A 26,348-nucleotide genomic window follows, 5' to 3' on the forward strand; every position below is an offset into this window, starting at 1 on the left:
CCACAGATCATTGATTATAGCTTGTCAAATTTGTCCCTATTTGGGTGTGAGCAAAAACACGCCGTTTTGGTGTGTGTCCCTTTAAATGCAAATGAGCTGCTGCTCCAGAAGAGGGCGGAGCTTTAACAGCTCAACAACAACAAAGCTGGAGAATCTCACACAGCCAAAATGAGGATTGTCAGTAATGGTGTTCAGCCTTACATTGTTCAAACTGACACTGATGGAGAGACTCAGGAAGAAGTTACAACTTTTAGACGTTTCTGAATGGTTAGTGGATAAATTTATGTAGTTGCTGTGGAGTTGATTCAACTCATCCACTAGCATGTGCCGTCATGTTAATCTTTTGTGCAAATCCAGCATTGAATTGACCCTCATTTGTGAAGCAGTCCAGCGTAAAATGACGACATGACAACAACACTCTACTACAACAACTCTTCTTCTTCTCTAAAGCAGCCCAACATGGCCCCGCCCCCTTTGTTGCGTGTTCTCGGGGGCGGGTTTATGTAAATTTTAGGGTTAGTGATGTCACCAACCCAGGAAGAAGCTCGTTGTAGTTCCTACCAGCCGTTTGTTGTAGTCCTTAAACAGAGAATTCTTTAAAAGGAAATATCTCCCTTTGCAACTTTGAGCGTCGTAACTTTGCAGATGTTGCTTATGCTCAAACAGCAACATTACACACTAACTAAAGTTAAAAAAGTGAAATCACAATCAACCACCCCTTTAACATTGTTTTGAATCCTCAAGCAAGCATATAATTCATCCAAAATACAACACAGTGCATTCTGTTTATTAAACATAATTTTATTTAATATATTTCATAGTGTTTTCTACAGAGATTGGAAATGTCAAAGACAACACAGATTCTCTCACAGAGGAACTCATTTTAAACATGGGATTTGTCCCACATTGAATTTTCAAAATACAAAAGAAAAAAATACATTCACACATACCACAGCCACTGCACAAACATCCGGCAGATCATAACAAATACTTGCAACAGCTGCCATTAATATGTACGTCAACACTGTACTATGTCATTTGAAACACTACAGACTAAACACTACAATGACGTACAGTAGCAGTCAATGACGGAAGGAAGTGGTTTCATTGAGCGCATGCAGATACAATTTGATGACGCATGCACCAGTCTGCTAAATGAATCGCATTCAGCTCATCTTTGCATCCAATAAGATGTGCTGTGGTGGAAATCCCTATTCATAACTTCTCAAAACAAAACAAAAATATTGTGCCCTAAAGATGACATTACTGTTATGAACATGGATCAAAGACAGAAGCGCTTCAGAATATAAAATGCAGCTGTTGTTTGTGATGTTCACACACACACACACACACACACGATTCTTCAATCAATCCAATTTCTTTCATACTTTGGCAGTATTTTTGATCTTTTTAATGATTAGTAAGCATTAGACAGTTTGTCAAGAAGCATAATGAGCCATTAAAAAGCTGTATGATTGCCTCAGATCACTGAAACCTTCTGAAACTGTATAAGATCTGCAGCATAAGAAGCTTAAGCATAGTTCACATTTAAAAGTACTCTTCACCAAACACAGCAATTCATACACAGCCTAAGGGTACTCGCAAATTTCCCAGTAACCAATAACACATCAACTTGCGGGGAACTATATTTGATATTTTTTGAACAAACATGTAATATTTCACATTGGGTGCTTAATGTTTTGATCCAGCAGAGAACCAGCCTCTGCTTCAGTCGACTGTACAAATCAATATAACCACTATACTGCTGTTTTGTTGTAGTGAAATGTGCTTCTGTATTCCTTGCATCGCTAAAAATCTTTATACCATATGGTACACTTGAACATGATTCAAATTTCATAGCACACTGGTTTCGGTGAGCACATATGGGTTGCAAGAACAACACACCTCAGCTTTGTTTGCAGATGTAATCATCCGTCCCACAGCTGGCATCCAACCTGATAATGACATGCAACACTACAATCAGTCAATGCTAATAATAACATATGTGACCCTTGCTGCCAAAATGAGTCAGAATGAGCAAATTTTCAAAAATTAGTTATTGTTATACTCACGTTCTCTATTAAAATGGTGTATGATTTGTTGGAATCTGACAAAAAATGACTGAGCTACACCTGTTTGAAGTCGATAGAGTAAATTCTGAGAGTTTTCTGAAGGTTCCAAAACAAAATTATCAAGCAATCATAGTTTAAAATCCCTGGTAATACCACCAAATTTGGCACAAACTACGTCAAAACCCGTATCTATAGGAATATATATTCAACTTTTTTCCATGATTCCACAATTGTTTGATTAGGGTGCGTTCACACTTGTACTTCAGTACGTTTGGTTTGTTTGGTCTGCACAAAGGTCCAATTAGTGTTCAGATTGCCAATTTCGAACCAAAAGATACCGAACCTAAAGGCACAGGGATACATTCACAACCTGATTTTATGACGGATTTTATGACGTATTGCCTATTTTGAGACGGAACTTACTGAACATCCAAAAACAATGCCGTGTGCTGAGGTAAATGCACTCATTGTGTGTGCGTAGCCTGCATATGATGGTATTTTGGCCAGCTGGGAACTCATGAAGAGCTTATAAAATGTGTAAAGGAGTCAAAAGGAGTGCTGCCTGTGATGGGCAAACTCGCGACTATGATGAGAAAAACCGATATGCATGAGGATTCTGTCGTTTTTAGGGTCTTATCTTCCTGTTTTTGGTTTGGTTTACATGTCTTTGGTCCGTGTTGCGTTCATATATCATTTGGACCACACCAGAGTTCGTCTGGAAGCGGATCGAGACCCATCTATTCAGCGGCCTTGGTCTGCTTGTTTGGTGCGCACCAGGGTTCGGATGGTAGCGTTCACACATGCTCAAATGAACCGCACTAACTGAGCAATCGCACCAGGGTTCGTTTTAGTCGAACCAAACGTGACAAGTGTGAACACACATTAATGAAACAGACAACCTATATATTAAAGCTACAGTCCGTAACTTTTGGCACTCTAGTGGTTAATAAACAGAACTGCATGCGTCTTGCGGAAGAACATTGTAGCTGGAACTCTCTGTTTATGTCTTTGACGAGTCACGCAGGTACTGTGCTACTCCGCACCGGACCTGTCTAATATAAACACTTATTATAGGTGTACCGTAGTGATTCAGGATAAGACAAAAACACAGTTTGGAAAACGGATTCATGATGTACTCGCTCATTATATAATTTTTGTACAAAAAAGTTACGGACAGTACCAAACATTTCTAATGTAAGGTTACACATCACATGTTTTTCACTTAAGACATAACAGATAATGATTGCATGAAATACTTGCCGAGACGGATTTTGCAATTACTGTAATTCAGTGTATAAGTGTATATCGGGATCACGCACTGAGGCGTCTTTGTGTGCGCGCTTCGGATATGTCGGTCAGCGCGTGTTAGATCATTTTTTTTACATCAGCATGAGTTTGAAAATCACATTTCATTGGTTCAGATTCATGCCATCGAGAATTCACTATGAATATTCACAAAGTTGTAATGCTGCGCTTTAAAATGATACCAAACTTGTGCTGAGGAAAGCACCAGTCGTCGAGAAGCAAGCAGAGAAAAACAGCATTTTTCATGGTCAAAGGAAAGGTACTCCTCTCAGAAAACATACAAATAAAGATACTTAGATGTTTAATTGCTATTTGGAGCATTGGGATTGCTTAATGAATTCATTTTTGTGAAAACCTCAATTTCGACCGAAATTGATATTTTTCACTTGTTTCGCCTGTTAGCCTATGCGTATTGCGACTCATTTTGCCAGCACGTCATGTCACATAGTTTTCTCAACCAAACCGGACGGTGTGCGATTGAACTCGCAAGAACAAATAAGGGCGCATTATCTCCAGACACTAAAAGACGTAATTTATAACCACACTGTAGACATTTTAAGGTCATGCAATAATTCTACAGATTTGTAAAGGGCAAAACAATAAGAAAAGCTGCATTTCACACAGATGCATTTGTTTTCCCTGAAAGTGACTATTAATACTGATAGTGCTTCTGTGGCTTTTAGCCTTTGAGCTTCATATACTATATGCACGACATAACCTTCCCCACTCATACGGGACCTTTGATCCTTTTTGTTGCCTAGAACATGACCTCCTCACAGCTGCCGTAGTCACTCTCCACCATGTCTGAGCCAGCATAACTGCGAGATGTCCTTCTAGTAGATCCAGGCCGAGTGGATCCTCCGCTGTCCGCATATGAAGGCTGTGCAACGCTCAAACGCACACTGAGCCTCTTATAGCTGCTGGAGACGTTGTCCATGCTGCGAGTGTGCTGGGTAGGGTAGTAGCTTATGGCCGTGTACTCGTTAGGGCACTGAGAGCTGGGCAGCGGCAGACCGTCCGACCCCAAGAAGTCATCCAAGTTCTGATTGCTGTAACAAGGGGGTAATGGAGCGCGGCGGTCGGCGCGGTCCAGCGGGAAAGGGAAGCCTCCGAAACGAGAGTTCCTGCGCGACTCTGTGGCAGTAGTCGAGTAGGTGCTTTCTACGATGTCAAACTGGGGGAACTCTTGAACGGAGGGTCGGCCATAGTAGTCTGGATCGGCTGGATACACTGTGAATGAGAATTATTATACATTGTTTATTTCTTCTTTTAGATATGGGTTTCACTTCGGTTCAGCAGTTGAGTCTATGTCAACAAGTAGGACTACATGAGTGTTTGAAGTTTTACTTGTTTGTTACAGGTGTTCTAGTGATCCACCAATACTAAAATTCGGTCAGAAACTAACAATAAAAGCCTGATATACACTACTGTTCAAAAGTTTGGGCAAATAAGATATTTTTAAATATTTTTGAAAGAAGTCTCTTATGCTCTCCAATACTGCATTTATTTGATCAAATCTACAGTAAAAACAATAACACTGTGAAATATTATTGATTTTTAAAAGAACTGTTTTCTGTTGTAATATATTTTAAAATGTAATTTATTCCTGGGATCAAAGCTGAATTTTCAGCATCATTACTCCAGTCTTCAGTGTCACATGATCCTTCAGAAATCATTCTAATATGCTGATTTGATGCTCAAGAAACATTTATTATTATTATCAATGTTGAAAACAGTTGCATACAATTTTTTTCAGGATTATTTGATGAATAGAAAGTTCAAAAGAACAGCTTTTATCTGAAATAGAAAGATTTTGTAACATTATCACTGCCATTCAAATGTTTGGGGTCAGTAAGAGGTTGGTTTTTTTTTGTAAAGAAATTAATACTTTTATTCAGCAAGGATGCATTAAATTGATCAAAAGTGACAGTAAAGACATTTATAACATTGCAAAAGCTTTATATTTCAGATAAATTCTGTTCTTTTGAACTTTCTATTCATCAAATAATCCTAAAAAAAACATGCACAACTGTTTTTTGACATTGATAATAATCATAAATGTTTCTTGAGCAGCAAATCAGCATTTTAGAATGATTTCTGAAGGATCATGTGACACTGAAGACTGGAGTAACGATGCTGAAAATTCAGCTTAACCAACAGAAATAAATTGCATTTTATGATGTATTCAAATAGAAAACAGTTATTTTAAATTGTAAAAATATTTAACAATATTACCATTTTTTGCTGTATTTTGGATCAAATAAATGAAGCCTTGGTGAGCAGAAGAGACTTATTTTAAAAACATTATACACACACACACACACACACACACACACAGACACATACTGTATATTACAATTTCGAAAAATGGAGAAAAAAAATCAGTCATTGTAAATGCTAGTAGTACGGTACCAATATAATGGCAAGAGCAGGAGAAAATTCCTCTCAATGCTGTGTGGCATTCATTTTATATATGAAACCAAATACCTAATATACCCAAATATATGAAACTAATAAAGAATGGGATATGACAGTTTTTTGCACTGTTTATTATCACAGTTATGGTGATCTACTCATGCACTTTCCACAGCGGTGGAGGACAGTATATGAGTCAAGTGTAAAAATTAGTGATTACTTTAACATGTTCTTTAATTCTCAACTGCTTTTTAAATGCTTGAATGTTAAGTGCGCAAAATGTCCTTGAGAATTCAATATGTCCAACTTTAAATGTGATATTTACAGTTTTTGAGCCATAGCTTTTAAGGAGAGCTTTTCATGGAGAAAGTGCTCAGTGCTGCAGCAAACAGAAGATATAATTGAATACGACCCGCACATGCTTTTTCCATTGACCTGCACAAGCACACACAGCTATTTGTCCTCCACTTCTCTCATCTTTCATGATGTGACTAAATTCCAAATGAAGTGAAGTGCCTGTAAAAGCCGGGTAAATAATAAATAAAACTCAAGTTCTCACCTTCGTAGTCGTGCTCCCAATTATTTTTCATAATAGAGTCGTTATCAGAGCTGGTGGAGGGTGGCGGAGGTAGATTGGGGGCCACGCTGCAAATGACAGGACCCTGAGGCCTCTGAGACCGGGGTCCCACCTGAGGGCCGAGCTCCCGCTGTTCACGAGGCTTCAGTGATCGGAAAGGACTGTTGTCCAGATCGCCTACGGAGCCAATCAGGGTGTTGATCTCCATGGGAGAGCTGATCTCAGTTTCTTTCATCATGCTTTTAGGTAAAGTCGGGAAGTAACCGTTGGAGTCTTGCACGCAGCCGGACTTGTGCTTCTTTTTGCTGACGTAGCGTTTTCGGAAACACACGAAGGCCACAACGAGGAGGACAAGCCCCAATACGCCTGCGCAGATCTCTGCGATTTCAACATAAGAAGGGGAGGTGGTGGTGCGCTCACAGTAGATCGAGTTCTGTGCCATCGAGCAGGAGAAACCATCCAGACATGGATTTGGAGTGCACGCAATCTGACATCTGCAAAGAGAAGATGTATGAATGATCTAGATACTCTCAAACTCAGATACCACAGCTTACAATTCAATGGTATACATGCCATCCCGTATGTCATTTATGGATTATCAGAAATGAATATCTTCCTCATTCTACACTGTAAAAAATCAAAAGTTGAGAAAACTGAAAAGTTTAAGGCAACAAACTTCAGCAGATTTTTGAGTTTTCTCAACTTGTATTCAGTTCATACAACAAAAAGTTGAGAAAACTCAAAAATCTCCAACAAAAACAAGTTGAGAAAACTCAAAAATCTGCTGAATCTCAACTTTTGATTTTTTACAGTGTATACGTTCAGTTTACCAAATAAATTTCTTTTAAATTTCCTTGATGTTTGCAAACAGTTATGTTATCCATCTATCATCTGGGTGTTTTTGCACAACTCATTTTATCTGCAGACAAGAAGAGTTTTATCTTTTTCTTTTTTAAATGGTTCCATATGTTTATCTGAGATATTTTTGTACATTTTTCTTATTATACAATGCTACTGTTAAGACCAGTGTTTTAAAAGTTACTTTTAAAAGAAATGCATTACAATTGTGATACTCCCTAAAGAGTATCTAATTGGGTTAATTAATTTTTATGGAAATTAATGTGTTACTTACATTATTTTTGATACTTTTTCACACCTGGGCTGGGCTTGTTTGTTTGCTTTTTAACAACAACATCAACAAAAGTTGTATTTTTGATCTTTTCACACCAAAAGTGAAATAAATAAGACTGAGGCTGAAGGAAATGCAAATTCACGCCTGTACAGTAGAGGGCACCGCTCAAACAAACCTTTCTTCTGGATCACAGAAGAATCAGACAGAAGAAACCACTCTTACTTCAGAAAAAAAAGTGATTTAACTAAAGACATTTTTGTTTATTATTATAGTTGAATTGGATCATCGAAGATCAGCAGCAAAGACACTGCTTTATAAAGTGAGATTAAATACATAAAGTATATTTGTGTAATTTAACATTTAATTATTGCAGGTTTACATAATCTGAGTTTGCCTTTCATTTTGAGGAATACTGAATCTGTTTTTGGGCAAATAGTCCTAAAACTACACTAAACATCATGTTCACACACAACGCCTCTAAAAGTAATGCATTACTAGTTACTTGAAAAAGTAATCCGATTACATAACTCACATTACTTGTAATGTGTTACCCCGAAAACTGGTTAAGACATGTCAAAGAAGAAATATTTACAAACTTTTTTTTTTCATGTAACAATTTTGAGTGAAAATTTGATGGATTTTTGGAATGAGTGGCATTTTACACAACAGTGTTCATATAACACACATTACATATTAAAATAATTACAATAAATCTAACATTAGCAATGTGTTCACTGCTCCAGGAAATAATTGCATAATAAATTAAATTAAATTAAATTAAATTAAATTAAATTAAATTAAATTAAAATGGTTACAATACTATAATTTTAAAAATGATTAATTATGCAGTATACAGAGTAAATGTGCTGTTCTGGCTTTTGTCTTGCAACACTAGTGAAAATAATAATTTTTCATATATGAGTATATCACATATATCAGATATAATGTGCAGCATACTGGACAGTGAATATATATATATATTATTTCATAACTAAACAGTGTTTGTAGAGTTTCCCGTCTTGGGCTGTACATAAACGTGTGATGCTAGTAACCAACATGGTGTTATGCTGTGATGCACACAGAGACAGACACACAGAAGGACATCTATTGATTGAAATTCTCACTCCATGACTAATTTGCTCAAGCTTTGTAGTTATATATGAACGAGGACAATCAATAATGCTTTAATTTGTTAACTCAAAGGCGAGCTACGGCTTCATGCCAAACGCACATATCACACATAACCTGTGTGGGCAAGGGTTCATGAACGAGATGAAGAGACAGAATGCACAAGTATTTATTTTCATGCAGATTAGTAGGACTTCTCAATGCCTTCACCAAGGACATGATATGAATGTGTGATTTCAAGAGCTCTGCTGTGTGAGTCTCACCTGTTTCCAGCAATTTGTGTGGAGCAGTTGCAGATGTACCCTTGATGTTTTGGCATACACAATCCACCGGCACATGGCTGGGATGCACAAGGATCGTCCGGCAGCTTGCCGTTCTCACAGCGAGAGCCATTGTATGGCAATGGACAGCTACAGCGAAACCCTGGAGGACAGATGTGAAAAAAATGCATCTTATACTTCAGAAAGAGTATTAGCCAAGATAACAAAGACATTTCCATAGGAACTTCTCTGTGCTGAGATCAAAGTGTGGACAGACACTGGGGTATTGAGAGATCTTTTGGATGCACATACAGTGGCTTTATTTCCATATCCGTGTAGTGTTGCTTAGATACTCCAAAGACATTCCAGCATTTTGGTTTGTTGTCTCTTACCAATGTGTTAAGGGACCTCTTAATATTCAAGAATGAATTCCACACTTCACAATTGTATAACATGAAACAGAGATGCAAACAAAGATGTGAAATATGTTAAGGAGTGAATAAATTTGCACCACTTTAGCACAATTTCACTACCCATCCAACCTGACCAGGTTCTGGTACAGTATGTGCTAGTTTAGCACTGTGTATTAAAATTACATTAATGTTTAATTCATTAACATTAAAGTAACTTACAATGATTTTTTTTAAAGCATTTATTACTCTAGGTTAATGTTAATTTATGAATATACATCATTTCCTGTTAATCTAATGTAAACGATGATTAAAGTCCCCCTGTAGTCAATAATTTGAGAGGTTTGATCTTTTTTCACTGCAGTTTTAATGAGAAAATACTCATTAAATGGTGTTGACATGAATTTGCACATGATTTGTCTTAAAGCATATTAAAAACATCACAGAGACATATAAACAACATTAAAATCTTGATTTTCACCACAGGGGGACTTTAAACTGTACTGTAAAGTGTTACCAATTAATTTTTTTTTTTTTTTATCATTTTCAGTGCAATATGTATTTTATTAAACCTTATCTGTTTTTATTATTTTGTATATGTATTACTATTTTGGCAATAAAATGCATTTCATTTTACACAGATTAAAAATTTGATACTACTGTAGGTATCAGAAGCTAACAATAAGCAATAATTTCTTACAGCATTTATTAATCTAGGTTAATGTTAATTTATAAATAGACTATTGTTCACTGTTAATTCATGATTATTCATAATAGATTAATGTTAAACTTGAAATGTTGTAGAAATAAACATTAAGCTAGATTAATAATGATATTAAAAAGTGATGTTTATCATTAGTTTAAGATACTGAATGCATTAACTAATGTTAACCATTTCAATTTTGTTTTAAAGTGTTACCAATGAATTTATTATTTGTTATGAAATTATTTCTATACTGCTATTTAACGTCTATAAAATGTCTATAAAATATATGTACAGTACAGTCCAAAAGTTTGGAACCACTAAGATTTTTAATGTTTTTAAAAGAAGTTTCGTCTGCTCACCAAGGCTACATTTATTTAATTAAAAATACAGTAAAAAACAGTAATATTGTGAAATATTATTATAATTTAAAATAACTGCGTACTATTTAAATATATTTGACAAAGTAATTTATTCCTGTGATGCAAAGCTGAATTTTCAGCATCGTTACTCCAGTCTTCAGTGTCACATGATCCTTCAGAAATCATTCTAATATGCTGATCTGCTGCTCAATAAACATTTATGATTATTTTCAATGTTGAAAACAGTTGTGTACTTTTTTTTTCAGGATTCCTTGATGAATAGAAAGTTCAAAAGAACAGCATTTATCTGAAATACAAAGCTTCTGTAGCATTATACACTACCGTTCAAAAGTTTGGGGTCAGTACGAATTTTTTTTTTTTTTTTTTTTGAAAAGAAATTAAAGAAATGAATACTTTTATTCAGCAAGGATGCATTAAATCAATCAAAAGTGGCAGTAAAGACATTTATAATGTTACAAAAGATTAGATTTCAGATAAACACTGTTCTTTTGAACTTTCTATTCATCAAATAATCCTGAAAAAACAAATATTGTACACAAATATTTTGTACAATTGTACACATTAAATGTTTCTTGAGCAGCAGATCAGCATATTAGAATGATTTCTGAAGGATCATGTGACACTGAAGACTGGAGTAATGATGCTGAAAATTCAGCTTTGCATCACAGGAATAAATTACTTTGTGAAATATATTCAAATAGAAAACAGTTATTTTAAATTGTAATAATATTTCACAATATTACTGTTTTTTACTGTATTTTTAATTAAATAAATGTAGCCTTGGTGAGCAGACGAAACTTCTTTTAAAAACAATAAAAATCTTAGTGGTTCCAAACTTTTGGACTGTACTGTATGTACATTATCTAGTGATCATGGCAGTAGTAATTCATCATATGCTGATTAAATGATGCAGCATTATGATCATCCATATATATCAAAACTCGTGGTGTAGACAAGCAAGATGGGAAACAATGTTGTGCAAATGGCATACAGATTTGGTGACCGAATTTGCATTTCTTATTTTATAACTCAGTAGGTAAAACAATGTAGATAGTGAGTGCAAATATTCCCCCCTAAGAGTAACTGCTTTCCCACCTCCGCTGGAGTCTTCCTCACAAGTGCCTCCGTTCTCACAAGGATTACTGGCACAGATCTTCACATCAGAGCAGCACTGGTAGATCCCAAAGAGTCTGCCAGACTGCAGGCCAGTTCCTGTCACCCCCTCCTTTCCTCTCACTGCTTCTCCATTGAAATGTAAGCTCTCCAAACAGCCTGTGAAGCCCAGTCGCTCTGCATCTGTGCTGGGATCAGAGCTGGCCAGCACCAGAGCCCCACCGGACTGAGTCAGCTTGCAGGGTTGTGGCAGAACGACAGAGTTGGAGTGGCTGGAATCGATGGTCAGTCTAAGGGTTGTGCCATTGACTTCCAGAGAGACATCATGCCAGCGGCCATCAGCCACAGGGTGGTTGGCCACCTGCATACTGGCAGGACGCATGTTGCCACAGCTATATCTGAGCCACAGCTCCTTGTCCACCAGCTAGAAACACAAACACAAAAGGGTCAATGACATATAAGAGTATTGATGATGATGAACAGAACAAAATCTAGTTTAAAACACAAGGCAATTTTTGTCAGGTTGAATGAAAATTCTTCATTATGGTATTATCGTTATGGTGTCATCATCATTTTATAACAAAAAATAAAAATGGGTAACACTTTAGTTTAGAGTCCAATTCCCACTATTAAAGGATTAGTTCACTTTCAAATAAAATTTTCCTGATAATTTACTCACCCCCATGTCATCCAAGATGTCTTTCTTTCTTCAGTCAAAAAGAAATGAATGTTTTATTCAGGATTATTCTCCTTATAGTGGACTTCAGTGGCCTCCAAATGGTTGAAGGTCAAAATTACAGTTTCAGTTCAGCTTCAAAGAGCTTTAAACAATACCAGACGAGGAATAAGGGTCTTATCTAGCGAAACGATCGGTCATTTTTGAAAAACTGTATATGCTTTATAAACACAAATGATCGCCTTGCACGTGCTTCCGCTTTCCGTATTCTTCAAAAAGCTTACGCTGTATGTCCTACGCCTTCCCTACTTATGGAACGAATGCGGCGCCAGTTCCGTTTTTTTACGTAAGTAGCTGCACTGAAACTGTAATTTTGACCTTCAACCGTCCACTATAAGGAGAATAATCCTGGAATGTTTTCATCAAAAACCTTAATTTCTTTTTGACAGAAGAAAGAAAGACATGGGGGTGAGTAAATATTTTATTTGAAAGTGAACTAATCCTTTAACTTGCTTATTAGCATGCATATTATCAGGATATTGCCAGTACTTATAAAGCAGTTATTAATGCCTTATTCTGCAAGATAATTTTCTACATCCCTAATCCTACCCAATAAACTTAACTACCTTACTAACTATTAATAAACAGTAATTAGGAGTTCATAGATGCAAAAGTCATAGTTAATAGTTAGTTAATAGTCAGAATTGGACCCTAAACTAAAATGTTATATTAATTATTTTAATTTATTTTAAAATTAATCTAAAAGGCAGATGTTTAACCAAATGTAATGGAGGTTCAACTAAAAAAAAAAAATCTGAATTTCAAACTTAGGAAGAAAAATGCAACACTTACTCTACAAAAAATAATCTAAATAAATAAAGTCTATGTTTGTAGAGAGAGTGTTACACTTTTCAGTAACAATTTTCAGTCACTAATCACTATTGCGTGTTAGAAATCAGGAATGGTGAGAGAACATTGTGCTTGGTACATTTTTCATCTTCAAACCAAACTTGGGCCTTCAGCCGACAAAGCTGGCTGGAGAGCTTTCAATAATGTTTATGCATTAGTTCAGTAGGTGGAGAGTAGATGGTCTTTTGTGGCTGTTTGAACACATGAACATCTACACTAAGAAAGAAATCTGGTCTAATGCGTTTTTGACTACCACCTTTACACCTGTATTTAGCGTTGTCCATTTGTGATCAAAAAGCATCTTAATACCAGGTGGAAACAGGGCCAAAGTAAAGTGGTCTATCAGAATAAAGTATAACCCATTTTCTTCTAAAGCTTAAAGTCTGAAGCTTTTCACATGCACTGTATGTATGAATTGCATTTTGAATGTATTTTTGAACAGATTATTTAAAGAAAAAATAGTGTCACCTCATTGACCCCCATAAAACTTTCAGTCTGGCATGAAAGAAAATATTTTAACACCAAAGAAATACACAATTCACACTTAGCTTTAGCCTGATGTCTGCGGCTTGAATAAAGTTACATATTTATGGACTGTGCTCAGGTTGCTGAAGAGCCAGCAATGCTCTTGCTGAGATAGGTTACACAGCTTGTGTTTTTGCACAGTTGGAAGCGTGTGCTCTCTGCACTCGCTCTGTGGGAGATAAGAAGCCCTTTGAGCGTTGAAGGTAGTTGCGAAAGACAGCTCTCGCGGGAGAACACAGTTAGTTCTTGTTCAAACGGGCCGACAACTTTGTGGTGCAAAGCCACCGTGCAATCAACACGCTGACACCATGCCTCCTCAACGCTCCACCCACAAATAATGGATCGCTCACATATGCATGTTCTGTGCATTAAAAAAACATAGCTTGTGTGTGCACTTCACATTTGAAAGTATTACACTGATGCTGAGAGTATGCATTATTAAGCATCATCTCCTTCACGCCAACCTCTTAATTGCTGCGGCAGAATCTTCAGAGAGTTTTGCGAAGTGAGAAGTGAGCACAGAGCCTTTCGCTCTGATCTGATACCAGTCAGCCCATGGGTTTTGCTCATTTGCTTTCATTGGACAGAGCTGTTTGATTTTGCTGTGCTGGGCCGAGCTGAGTGTGCAGTGGTGGTGATGGTGGTGAGATGAGCACTAAAAAGGAAGAGGAACTTTTCCCAGGAGGACTCATCGAGGGTGAATGTTCGATACGAGTTTTGGTTCCTTGAGGGCAATGCTGAGTTTGACAGGTAAGAAGGTTGTTTATCCACAAGGGCCACATCAAAAAAAAAATATATATATATATTTTATATATATATATATAGCACATGATCTCGCTCTGTTTGTAAATTGGCCACAAAATGTCAGCTAACTAAACATTTATGGTCAAGCAAGCAATGGAAAGTATCCTTAAAAGGAAGTGATATTGCCTCCCAACCTATTCATCTTGAGAGAAGATAATGAAATTAGATTTGCTGATAGTTAAACTATTATTTTACACAATACTATATTATACATTTCTCTGGAATATTTGATCCTGATTGGTCTATCGTGACATTCTGTGTTCAAATAAAAAGAATTTCATCTCAAATCAATATTAGATTTCCATTCATTTATGTATTTGGCCAGCAGCCGAGTAATATGTGAGGTAAATAAACCTTATGGATAATATAAGCATTCTGATCATCCTGTACACAGTCATACTGCCTGAATGTATATTATCCCTCACTTAATGGATGGATGGATGAAAGTTCTGTTTTAAAATGTATCTGCTTTATAGTCCACTGCCTTTATAGGCAGAATCCTGTTCAAGATGGCGGCAACTCAATATATACAAATAGAATGATTTAAAGGGTTAATAAATTTTGATACTTTTTAGTAGTGAATGACTGATTTGCTTTTGTATGAAAGTATATATACTAGTTTGGGGTCAATACGATTTTTGAATGTTTTTGAAAGAAGTTTTCTATTTTAATATATTTTGAAATGTAATGTATTCCTGTGATGCAAAGCTAAATACATGTATTTACTGTCACTTATGATCAATTTCATGCATCCTTGCTGAAATAATGTATTAATTTCTTTCTATAAAATCTTACTAACCCCAAACTTTTGAATGGCATAGTGTCCCTGACAGCAACATAGGGTCGGCCCAGATCTGGCCCACATCTGGTCCGCGTGTAATCCACATGTACCAGATCTGGGCCAGATTTGGGCCACACTATGTTGGTGTCTGGGATATACACAGATCAGCCAAAACATTATCACCACCTGCCCGACCCCCCCAAGGCATGGACTCTACAAGACCCCTGAAGGTGTCCTGTGGTATCAGGCACCAAAGCCACTGGCAGCAGATCTTTCCAGTCCTGTAGGTTGTGAGGTGGAGCCATCATGGATCAAACTTGTTGGTCCAGCACATCCCACAGATGCTCAATTGGATTGAGATTTGGGCAATTTTGAGGCCAAGTCAACACCTTGAACATTTCATCATGCTCAAACCATTCCTGAGCAATGCGTGCAAGTGTGCATTATCCTGCTGAAAGAGGCCACTTCCACCAGGGAACTCCATTGTCATGAAGAGGGCGAACGTGGTCTGCAACAATGTTTTAGGTAGGTGGCACATGTCAAATTTATGTCCAAATGAATGGCCGGACCCAGGGTTTCCAAGCAGAAACTAGCTCCACCAGCTTATCGTCATTTCACGGTGATCCTGGTGCCATCACTCCCCAGGTAAACGACACACACGTACACAGCCGTCAACGTGATGTAAAAGAAGACCAGGTGACCTTCTTCCATTGCTCTAAGGTCCAGTTCAGACGCTCGCGTGCCCACTGTAGGTGCTTTCAACAGTGGTCATCTAGACACTCTGATTGGTGTCTTGATACACTGTGTGTTGTGACAAATTCCTCCCATAACAATCATTAAAATTTTGTGACCTTCTGTTGGCTCGGACTAGACGGGATTGCCCTTGTGCATCGATGGGTGCCCAACACCCTGTCGCGGGTTTGTGGTTTGCCCCTCCTCAGACCACTGTTGGTAAATTCTCACCACCGCTGACCGGGAGCAACCCACAATCCTTGCCATTTCAGAGATACTATGACCTAGTCGCCTTGCCATAACAATTTGGCCCTTGTCAAAGTAGCTAAGGTCTTTATTCCTGCCCATTTCTCCTGCATCCAACCTGTTGATTACGAGAACTGATTGTTTGCTTACCATCTAATCTTTCCAGACTTTAATATGTGGCCTTGTTAGGAGATGATCAATGATATTCTCTTCACCTGTGTCTGATCAAAATGTTTTGGCTCATCAGTGTATACATTTATAAATAAATCTAAATCTCCGTCTGCCATCTTGGATAAAATGCTGCCTTAGAATTTGCACTTTTTGCTCCCTACTTTTTGGAAGAGTCTTGGCAATTGGGATCGTGCCTGTGATGCCTTTCAATGCTGTCTAGGAAGGTTTCGTAACAGACCTCCTGATGTGAGTCCAGTTAGAAGAAAAACCTAATTATTGCGATCAATGCCCCCATGCTCGGACTCCTCACTGCATTAAAGGTTATCAGTTCCACCGTATCTACCCCGCAACAGATCTTGTTTCTCTTAATAATGTTAGATCAGAGCTGTCAGTATTCATAAATGCTACAGCTGCTTAACTGACAAGTCACCTTTTCTTCTCTTTCTCTTGTCAGAGATGGCATGGCTTAAATAGGCTCAATTTCCATTTGAAAGTAATTACTTAAAAGGTAAGAAAATGGAAAAACTTAGGAGTAGGGCAGAGTTGATGTGTTGAGAAGTTCCCAAACATAAGCTGTCGCTCCTTTCAAATTAAATGATTGATAAGATGTGGTATTTGCTGTGATGCACCAGAATGTTAATTCTCCAGAGAGACACATAAATTATATCATGCATGGCTATGCAGCATGTGAAGATGCCCTAAAGATTTCTTGAATGACCATGTTTTACAATTCCTTTTGAAGCCCCTATGCAACAATGAAATGGTCCAGTTTCAAAACCCAGAGGTAAAGCTTTGAAAAATGGAGAGTGCACTTTTGATGTTGCAAGCCTCTTAAATTGAATATTCAATTATGGCACATAAATGAGGCGTCCTCCGGGAGAGATATATGATTTTGAAGCAGAGTTTGCTGTTTTAAGTCATGCTTTCCGTTTTCTTTATATTACTCACAATACATAGAACATTTCTTTTGTGTAGTACCTACCTTCAAAGCTGCTTTAGGTCTTTTAAATAAACAAATACTCATAGCTTCCTCACTGTGCCTCTGAGTCAAAGGAGGAGAGCAGTCAACCATGAATTCATCATAACACTCATTTCAGAAATGCAGGCTGATTTATCACTGATGTGCTCAAAGGGTGGGATGAAAGTTCTTCACTTCCCTTATGGAACGCGCTCTTGAATATTAACGTGTTTAATGCGCAGTTAGTCGCTCATAGAACAAACAAGCTTCTATTGCAAACATTTGGACGTTGTATTTGTCATGGGGTGGAGTGAAGTTTCCTGTGATCATTCTATTATTATCTGGATGGCTGAATTTTCTTTGTATTTCAGATTTGTACTTGCATATCATACACTCAAAGTAAGCTTTTTGTGCAAGAACGAGAAGAAAAAGTTCATACCTCTAACGTCCCCCAGTCAGAGGCATTGGTGGACATCACTGTGCCCTCTGCAGCAGATGTCTTGAGTCGGAAAGACAGATGGAAGTTCTCTCTGCCATCTTCTATTTGATAGAGGTATTTTAGATAACCCTTGCCATCAAATCTCACAGCCGATTCTGCAATGCAGGAAGCATAAATAGTAAGTACATTTGGCTAAATGTGCTGCAGCTGTCCACTTCCTGTTCCTATTGACATCAAGTTAAACAGACCTACCAGTATCTCAGTAAAAAAAAAAATATATATTTAATGCTTTATAATCTTAATCTTGTTTACTCCCATTTTAAAGGAATATTTCACCAAAAACTGAAAATACTGTATTCTTTACAAACACTACAATTCAAAAGTTTTTTTTTTTTTAAAGATATTAACACATGTAGTCAGCAAGGATGCATTAAACTGATCAAAATTGATAGTAAAGAAATGTATAATGTTACAAAAGATTTCCATTTCAAATAAATGCTGTTCTTTTGAACTTTTGATTCATAAATCCTGAAAAAAAATGTGTCATGGTTTCCACAAAAGCATTAAGCAGCACAACTGTTTTCAACATTGATAATAAAAAGAAATGTTTCTTGAGCAGCAAATCATCATATTAGAATGATTTCTGAAGGATCATGTGACACTGAAGACTGGAGTAATGATGCTGAAAATTCAGCTTTGATCCCAGGAATAAATTACATTTTAAAATATATTAAAATAGAAAACAGTTATTTGATATTGTAATAGTATTTCACAATATTACTGTTTTTACTGTATTTTTGATCACATAAATGCAGCCTTGGTCAGCATAAAATACTTCTTTTCTTCAAAATTAAATCACAATGATGCCAAACCATTGAACGGCAGTGTATGTGAAACACAAAACAATGAAAGCACATAGTGACCAGCAGCTGTCAAGCTCTAAAAAAGAACAAAAAAGAACAATAAAAGTATCAATGTAAATACAAAACTACTGTATATGCCAATGTGTTGTCTCCTAGTGTTTGTGTAATCAATAGACTTGCAATCATTATTCACTGAATCTTTCCCCTCCATCAAATCTTATTGACATTCTTTTATTTACATTTATTGTAAATCTAGTGCGTCACAACGCATCACACTTGACGTCAATGAGATGAGTTGGTTCTTACATGCCTCATGTCATGTCTCATGTCGCACAATGAGCATGCACAAATGAGATTGAAGAGGGAACGATGTTTTGTGAACAGCAACTTTTTTTTAATCTTTTTTTTTTCCCTCCAAGAAATTTATCATATAGCTTCAGACACCTTGGAGTATAATGATAATAATAAATAATTAATAATAATAATAATAATAATAATAATTAATAATAAATAATAAAGTCATATTGGTTCTCCACCTTTTTGACTCCAAGGCCCCCCAGTGTCCACAAAAATATTTAAATGCCCATGACTTTTCCAGTTGTGCATAATTTACTAAATATTAAGGATTAAAGATAAAGATTTAAAATATATATTTTTACCAGATAAAATATTTTAGAGTTTGGCATAACTAGAAGAATGTATGTTCATTAAAGAATTTACCCATGATGTTTAAAGATTTCATTAAATTACATGACTTTTCTAGGACTAAAAATATTTTATCATATTTTTGTTTTCCAAGACTTCCAAGAATCCTATTTTTTCAAAGACAAAAACAGTTGTTGAGGGGGTTATTTATAAGAAATATCTTGATTTTAATTTGTTTAACTTGTTTTAGAGCTTGTTTTGTCTTATTTTAAATAATTTTAAATAGAGATATCCGATTATGCACAGTGACATCTGCCGATACTGATAACAATACCGACAGTTTGGGGGTTCTGCCTTTTATACCTTCTTTTAAATTAATGATAATTTCATTATAATTAATAATCAATCATTATATTTTTAATTATTATATTTTGAAAGAAATGCAAATAAAAACTTTATTCTCTCCATTTCATCAACTTAGTTATAAACAAACACATTACTCAAATTAATATTAACACACATTAACTCAATTCTGAAGATTAAAATAATATTTCTTATCTTTTTGTATGTTATTCATTCTTATAATTACTATTAATATTGAACATCAAACTGGTTTCTTAGCATTTACACAAAGCACAAATTCAGTGCATTTGCCTGCCCTCTTTTGATTGACAGGATATATCGGACCTGACTATCGGCTGTTTTTAAACTATATATTAAATTTGCTTTTATCGGCCGATACCGATTATTGGCCAATACATCAGTGCATCTCTAATTTTAAGTCATCTTGAGGTTTCCTTGTGGCATCCTGATTGAGAACCACTGATACAGACTATTGCTTTTTGTACTTATTGGAGCTTGAAAGCCCCGGGTCACAATATGTTTTGTTGCATGAAAAGGTGGAGCTTGAAATATCTGCTAAACATTTCCTTTTGTGTTTTGATTTTGGAATGACATGAAGGGGAATTTCATTTTGCAAGAAATGTCCCTTTAAGGCAAAACCCAGAGCAGTCAAAATAAGGGTGAGAAGCTAGATAATATTCAAGGCCTCTGGGCTTATCCTCAGTGGAATGCAGAAGAAGACGCCGGTGGTCTGCCTACCGTTGCAGGAGCACACGCTCTCCCAGCTGTGCTGCGGGGTGATGAAGTTGGCCCGTGCTGTGGCGTAGTTACTCATTCTCCCCTGCCTCATCACTACTGCGTTCCTGCAACCCCGGGGTGGGCAACCAGCTCCCACACAACCATCATGCTTCAGTCTCAAGACATTCAAACCCAATGTATCTTCTACAGTCGAAAGGACCCCAGTCAGGCGCTGAACAGGCACCGGCTGGACAGAGCCATCCTGAGCTCGACGGATCAGCAGTACCTCCATGTTGACGGAGTTTGGTTGCTGTTGCAAGCTGGCGATGTGCAGCTCTTGTCTGGGTATGTTTAGCTCCAAGCCCAGGCTGCGCTGGAGGCCTCTCCAGTGATCGGACACAAACTCTTCAGCCGAAAGTCCAGCCAACTGCAACGTGAAGCCCTGATCCAGATCATGATGAGCTCCAGCCCAAACGTGGACCTTCACTCCAGCCCAGATGCTAAATTTCCCATCGGACACGCTCACATTCAAGTGGTACAGGCCTGGCTGCAGGTCCTTTTCCACCACAATCTTTCCATCCATTTCATCCACAGAGAACAGGCCTCGGTCTGGGGCATCAGAAACCAGTTTGTAAGTTAGGATGTCTTGGGGATCTTGGTCCGTAGCGTGCAGCTTGCCGATGACACGTTTGGAGAACGTCCCCCCAGCGGTGGTGATGAAAACCTCAAGTGGAGTCACAGTGGGTGGATATCGACTCTGCTCTGTGATGTTGATCTTCACCACGCATATAGAGGACAGTGGAGGGTGGCCGCTGTCAGTGACCTGCAGAGATGATATTTATGTGAAGTGTGAAAAAAACATTGCGACGTGTGAACAATACACTGACCTTTGAGGAGTCGCTTTAAATAATTTAAGATGGTGTGGTAAAATCACTGGCCCACAGATAACAATGAAGTTTACAACCATATGTCAGCCTAGACCATACAAGTCTTATTCCATTTGAAGGAATGGTTCAAAGAAAAATGAAAGATTCTATCATCATTTATTCGCTCTTATGTTGTTACAACGCCCGTACGACTTTTGTTTTTTGTTTTTTGTTTTCTTCTGTGGAAAACAGGAAGGAGAAATTTTGAAAAGTTCATGCAACTCTTTTCTTTATAATAACAGTGAATGGGGACCAGGGTTGAGCACCATTCAGAATTTGATTATTAAGAATGTTTTTCACTTCAAGAATTCCACACAATTTGAATTGAGGTAGCAAAATAGGATTTAGGATCCAATTCAAATTTGAATTAAAAATATAGGTAACACTTTATTACAGTGTCCTTATTACACGTTAGATGTTGTTACTATAGTAATTACTATAAATGTGCATAATTACATGCAACTAACCCTAAACCACACCCTAATCCTAACCATATAAGTACATGTAGTTCATTATTATAACTCACTACTTAAATGCATAATTACACTGTAACACAGACACCTTAAATAATGTAATTTGATAATATAATATAATATAATATAATATAATATAATATAATATAATATAATATAATATAATATAATATAGGCTGTCAAATCGATTAATAGCGATTAATCGCATCTAACATAAAAGTTTGTTTATATTTTATATAATATATGTGTGTATACACACACACACACACACACACACATATATAAATACAAACTTAAGTTAGATGCGATTAATCGCGATTAATCGATTTGACAGCACTAAATATAATATAATATAATATAAATTCTAATTCTACATCATTAATTGAAAGGAAACAAATTCTTAAATTCTGAATTTTGAACAAAAGAAAACACCTTAAAGGTTGTTCTGTAACACCAAAAGTCTTCTAAAGCCATATGATATCTTTGTTCGAAATTGGCGATATGGTGCTAGATATGTATTAATCAATGTAATTGAATGCATTGGCTTCTGAATGTTTGGAATAGTCCTATAGCATACAAACTGTATTTTATGGCACTTTCACAGTGTTTTCTGTAGTTTTTGACAGCACCAATCTTTGTTCACTTTCATTATAAGAGAAAAGAACAGTATAAAAATTTCTGTCTAACATCTCCTTTTTGTGTTTCTCAGAAAAAAATATAAGTACTCTAGCTTTAAGGTGCGGTAACATATATGGTTGCTCTGCAAAATTTTGCGAAATTTATTCATTTCAATATAGGAATCCACACGACCGTGAGTTTTGCATGTGGGCAGAAAAGTTCCCCACGCTCATTTTCAAGCTGAATTCACTATGCTGATCAACAGAAAGCTGCTTTATTTGAAAGTGACTTCTGTGTGAACTGTGCTTCATATATCACTATGCTACTGACAAAAGACAACGGACCTGTTTTTGCCCACAAAATTCTGCTGAAATATTGCTGATGTTACCACACCTTTAGAACAACATAAGGATGAGTAAATTATGCCAGTCTTTCATTTCAAACTTAAAACAAGCATGTGTTGTAAACGTGTTGTACTCGTAACTGAAGTTAATGAATGAAATCTTTCACCTGGATTTTTAGCAGATGCTGAGGCTTTGCTCTTCTCCTCAGCGGGGAGGATACGGACAGCAGTCCTCCTTGGTCAATGTAAAAACTCCTGTCCTCATTTCCCGAGACAATATGGAAGGAGAAGGGAGGGCCGTTCTGAGGTGTATCTCTGTCTGTTACCAGCAGGTGCAGAATTCCACTGCCCACAGCCTCCCCTTCCTGTAAACAGAAAAACACTATTAATCAAGTCGCACATGCTTGGAAAATACCATCTGACTTTAAGGAAAGTTGTGGCTGTCTTTTCTTGAAATTAGATGAACACATAAATTCATTCTTTATTTTGATCAGGACGATTCTCACGAGTTTTACTGTATTCTAGTGTCCAGAGACAAACCTTCAGAATTGTTGGAAAAGAACCAATCTGCCCTGAAGTTTGTATGTTTTTTGCTGTTTTTTAAAATCAATAGCGTATTTCTGTGATGGGACTGATTTTTTATGCAAACAAAAAAAACAAATCTAAGCTTGAAGACAACCCAATTCTGTCGAAATGAAAACGCAGCAAGAACAGATGGTGATTTTTATCACTCAAAGTACTACTGATTGGATTGACGAATTTCTCGTCTCCCTTCAAGCTGGCACAACTGGAACATGTAATTGAAACAGAGTGCTTGGCTGGCAGATATGAGCCTAATTGTTACTGACCACCTACATGGTGCCAAATAGCCACTGCACTCTAAAGACACAGACACCTTGGGTGAGGTAAATGGGGTGTGAGAAATATTTCCAAGTCAGCAGAGTTGGCCATATAATTAGAAGCAATGGATCCTGCTGACTCTGAAGGGGTAAACATGCTGGCGCAGAAAAAAATGCTATATTATGCATGGCTGATTGGCTCTTTAGCCTGAACTCTTGCCTTCCCCTGTGCCCATGTGTTGCTTAGAGCAGAAATGAGATGACAACTGTGTCCGAAAGCTGAAAAAAAGCAGTATATGGAGGCATCTGGTTGGTTTTGGCCTTTGATGTCCCACAACAATATGTGTGATTCAGTGGCCAGTTGAAGGTTGGTGTCTTATTGAGGAGGTAAGAAGTAAATATTCATTTTTAACCTTACTTAATTTCTATTGCAAAATAAGCATTGTAATCATGAAATACTTGCTTGGTTATCTCTGAAGCTCATTTGAATTTGTTCTAGATCGCTTGACGTGATATTACGGTTGGATTTTTTTATTCTTTATTTTTTTGGATACCAACCAACTGTGCCTTGGAAGTGTCTCTCTGAAGAAAGAGAAGTCATTGACTAGCTGGGCAGGGAGGTTTTGCACGATGTGTGTGTGTTTTTACCTGAAGAATGAGGCTGTGATTGATCTGGGAGAACATCGGTGGGTTGTCGTTGACGTCAGATACGGTCACTGTCACCTGGACAGCAGAGGATAAAGGGGGACTGCCTTCATCAGCAGCTTGCACAGTTAATGAGTAGTGCGTTATCTGAAAGGCAAGGAACCGTGGCAGAGGGATTACAAAGATATGAACATCATGGCATCAATAACAGCAGTCAAATATGCACAGTAGTGATTAAAATGTTCATCTGTGATCAGAGGATATAACTAAATCCCTGATAAAACAAGTAAGTACGTGTTCTGGGTGGTGATTCAGGAGTGAAACTGAAACTCACCTCTTCCCTATCCAGCATGGAGAGCACCGTTATGTGGCCGGTGCGAGGGTTGATGCTGAACTGCTGCTTTGGATCACCATTCACAATGGAATACATGATGAAGTTATTCGGAGGCCCGTCAAGGTCGATGGCAGTTACCTGAGACAGATGCAGAGTGAATTAAAGGAAGATTGCACACCTAAGTGATATAGGGTTAGTTCACACAAAAATGAAATTTCTGTATCATTTACTCACCCTCATGTCATTCCAAACTCATAAGACTTTTGTTCATCTTCGGAACACGAAAATCTTTTTGATGAAATCTGACAGCTACCACTTTAACGTTTCAAAAAGTTAATAAAGGGATTGTAAAACTAATCCATATGAATTGAGCGTTTTAGTCCAAATTTTCTGAAGAGACACAATCACTTTATATGATGAACAGATTGCATGTAGGCTTATATTCATATAAACATTCATCAACTCACACATTAGTTGTGCTAAAAGGAAGCTCAAGCGTGTTTGCTTGACGTGCGAGAACCCAAGAGGTTTGAAACACAGCACGTTTGAGCTTCAGCAAGAACCAATGAGGTTCATTGTCATGTTACACAGCACATTTGAGCTTCAGCAAGATCCAATGAGGTTCATTCTCGTGTTACGCAGCACGTTTGAGCTTCCTCAAGAACCAATGAGGTTCATTCTCGTGTTACGCAGCACGTTTGAGCTTCAGCAAGAACCAATGAGGTTCATTCTCGTGTTACGCAGCACATTTGAGCTTCCTCAAGAACCAGTGAGGTTTGTTCTTGCACGTCAAGCAGGTTCGGTTGAGCTTCTGTTAATGTTTGCTGATCAATATTTTTATGTGAATAAAAGCCTAAATTAGTTTTACAATCTCTTTATGAGCTTTGTGAAGAGTCAAAGTAGTAGTTGCGAAGATGTCTATGGAAGGACAGAAAGCTCTCAGATTTCATCAAAAATATCTTAATTTGTGTTCCGAAGATGAACGAAAGTCTTACAGGTTTGGAGCGACATGAGGGTGAATAATTAATGACATAATTTTCATTTTTGGGTGAACTATCCCTCAAAACAAAGCTTTAAAGCTCTGGGTTATGGCCGATTCTTCTAATCCAGTGGTCTGCATCAGACACGCCTAATGTCCCAATGAATATCTGAAAAGGCTGTGAGGGCTCATAAACAATCACCATTAGCTGATTGCTGCATTCAAAATGTTTTTCTGATTGCTTAACTGACAGATGCAGTAAATCATTTGCTCAACAGCTGCCACAATAGCTTGTCTCAATCCCGTCACCAGATTGACAACAGCTGTCTTTTGCTTCATATAAAGAATTGTGGAGAAAGTCTGATTCACATTACATGTGATGTCAAAGGCAGTATGATAACTATCTATCTATCTATCTATACATATATGCAATTTAGATATTTTTTTACTAATATTTAGATATTGAATCTGCAGAAATAAGCTTTAGAAAATCTTTATGGATGTTCAGTGACAGTTAAGGAAAAGTGTGATACCTGCAGAACTATGTCCCCAGGTGAAATGTCCTCTGCAATCACAGTTCTGTAGCTACTGCGGTTAAAGACAGGTGGGTTGTCGTTGACGTCTGTGATATTGATGATAACCGTGGCGATGTCACTGAGCAGTGGTTTGCCCCGTGCACCCTCCACTGACAGGTAATACTCGCGGCAGAGCTCAAAATCCAGCGCAGCGTTCAGCGACAGCAAACCTGTGGCACAGAGCAACAAAATCACATCCAGTCCTGACTGGCATTCTTAGTTCTTCTCAGAAAACATCTGTCTCTATATCAGTTTTCCCGGATATACTGACCAGTTGGTTTAAGTTTGT

General features: G+C 37.2%; 1 protein-coding gene across 1 annotated transcript in view; it reads right to left on the reverse strand.

The window, feature by feature from the left end:
• Positions 1-780: 780 nt before the first annotated feature.
• Positions 781-26,348, reverse strand: part of fat2 (FAT atypical cadherin 2) — a 56,706-nt gene continuing 31,138 nt past the window's right edge. The window contains 10 exon segments of the mRNA XM_048176076.1: positions 781-4,607; positions 6,352-6,863; positions 8,893-9,052; positions 11,481-11,922; positions 17,740-17,894; positions 20,349-21,150; positions 22,855-23,052; positions 24,175-24,318; positions 24,506-24,643; positions 26,018-26,229. Coding sequence (XP_048032033.1) covers positions 4,135-4,607; positions 6,352-6,863; positions 8,893-9,052; positions 11,481-11,922; positions 17,740-17,894; positions 20,349-21,150; positions 22,855-23,052; positions 24,175-24,318; positions 24,506-24,643; positions 26,018-26,229 — 3,236 coding nt within the window. The 3' untranslated portion in view covers positions 781-4,134.

Source organism: Megalobrama amblycephala, linkage group LG23, assembly GCF_018812025.1.
Source record: "Megalobrama amblycephala isolate DHTTF-2021 linkage group LG23, ASM1881202v1, whole genome shotgun sequence".
Taxonomy (NCBI): Eukaryota; Metazoa; Chordata; class Actinopteri; order Cypriniformes; family Xenocyprididae; genus Megalobrama; species Megalobrama amblycephala.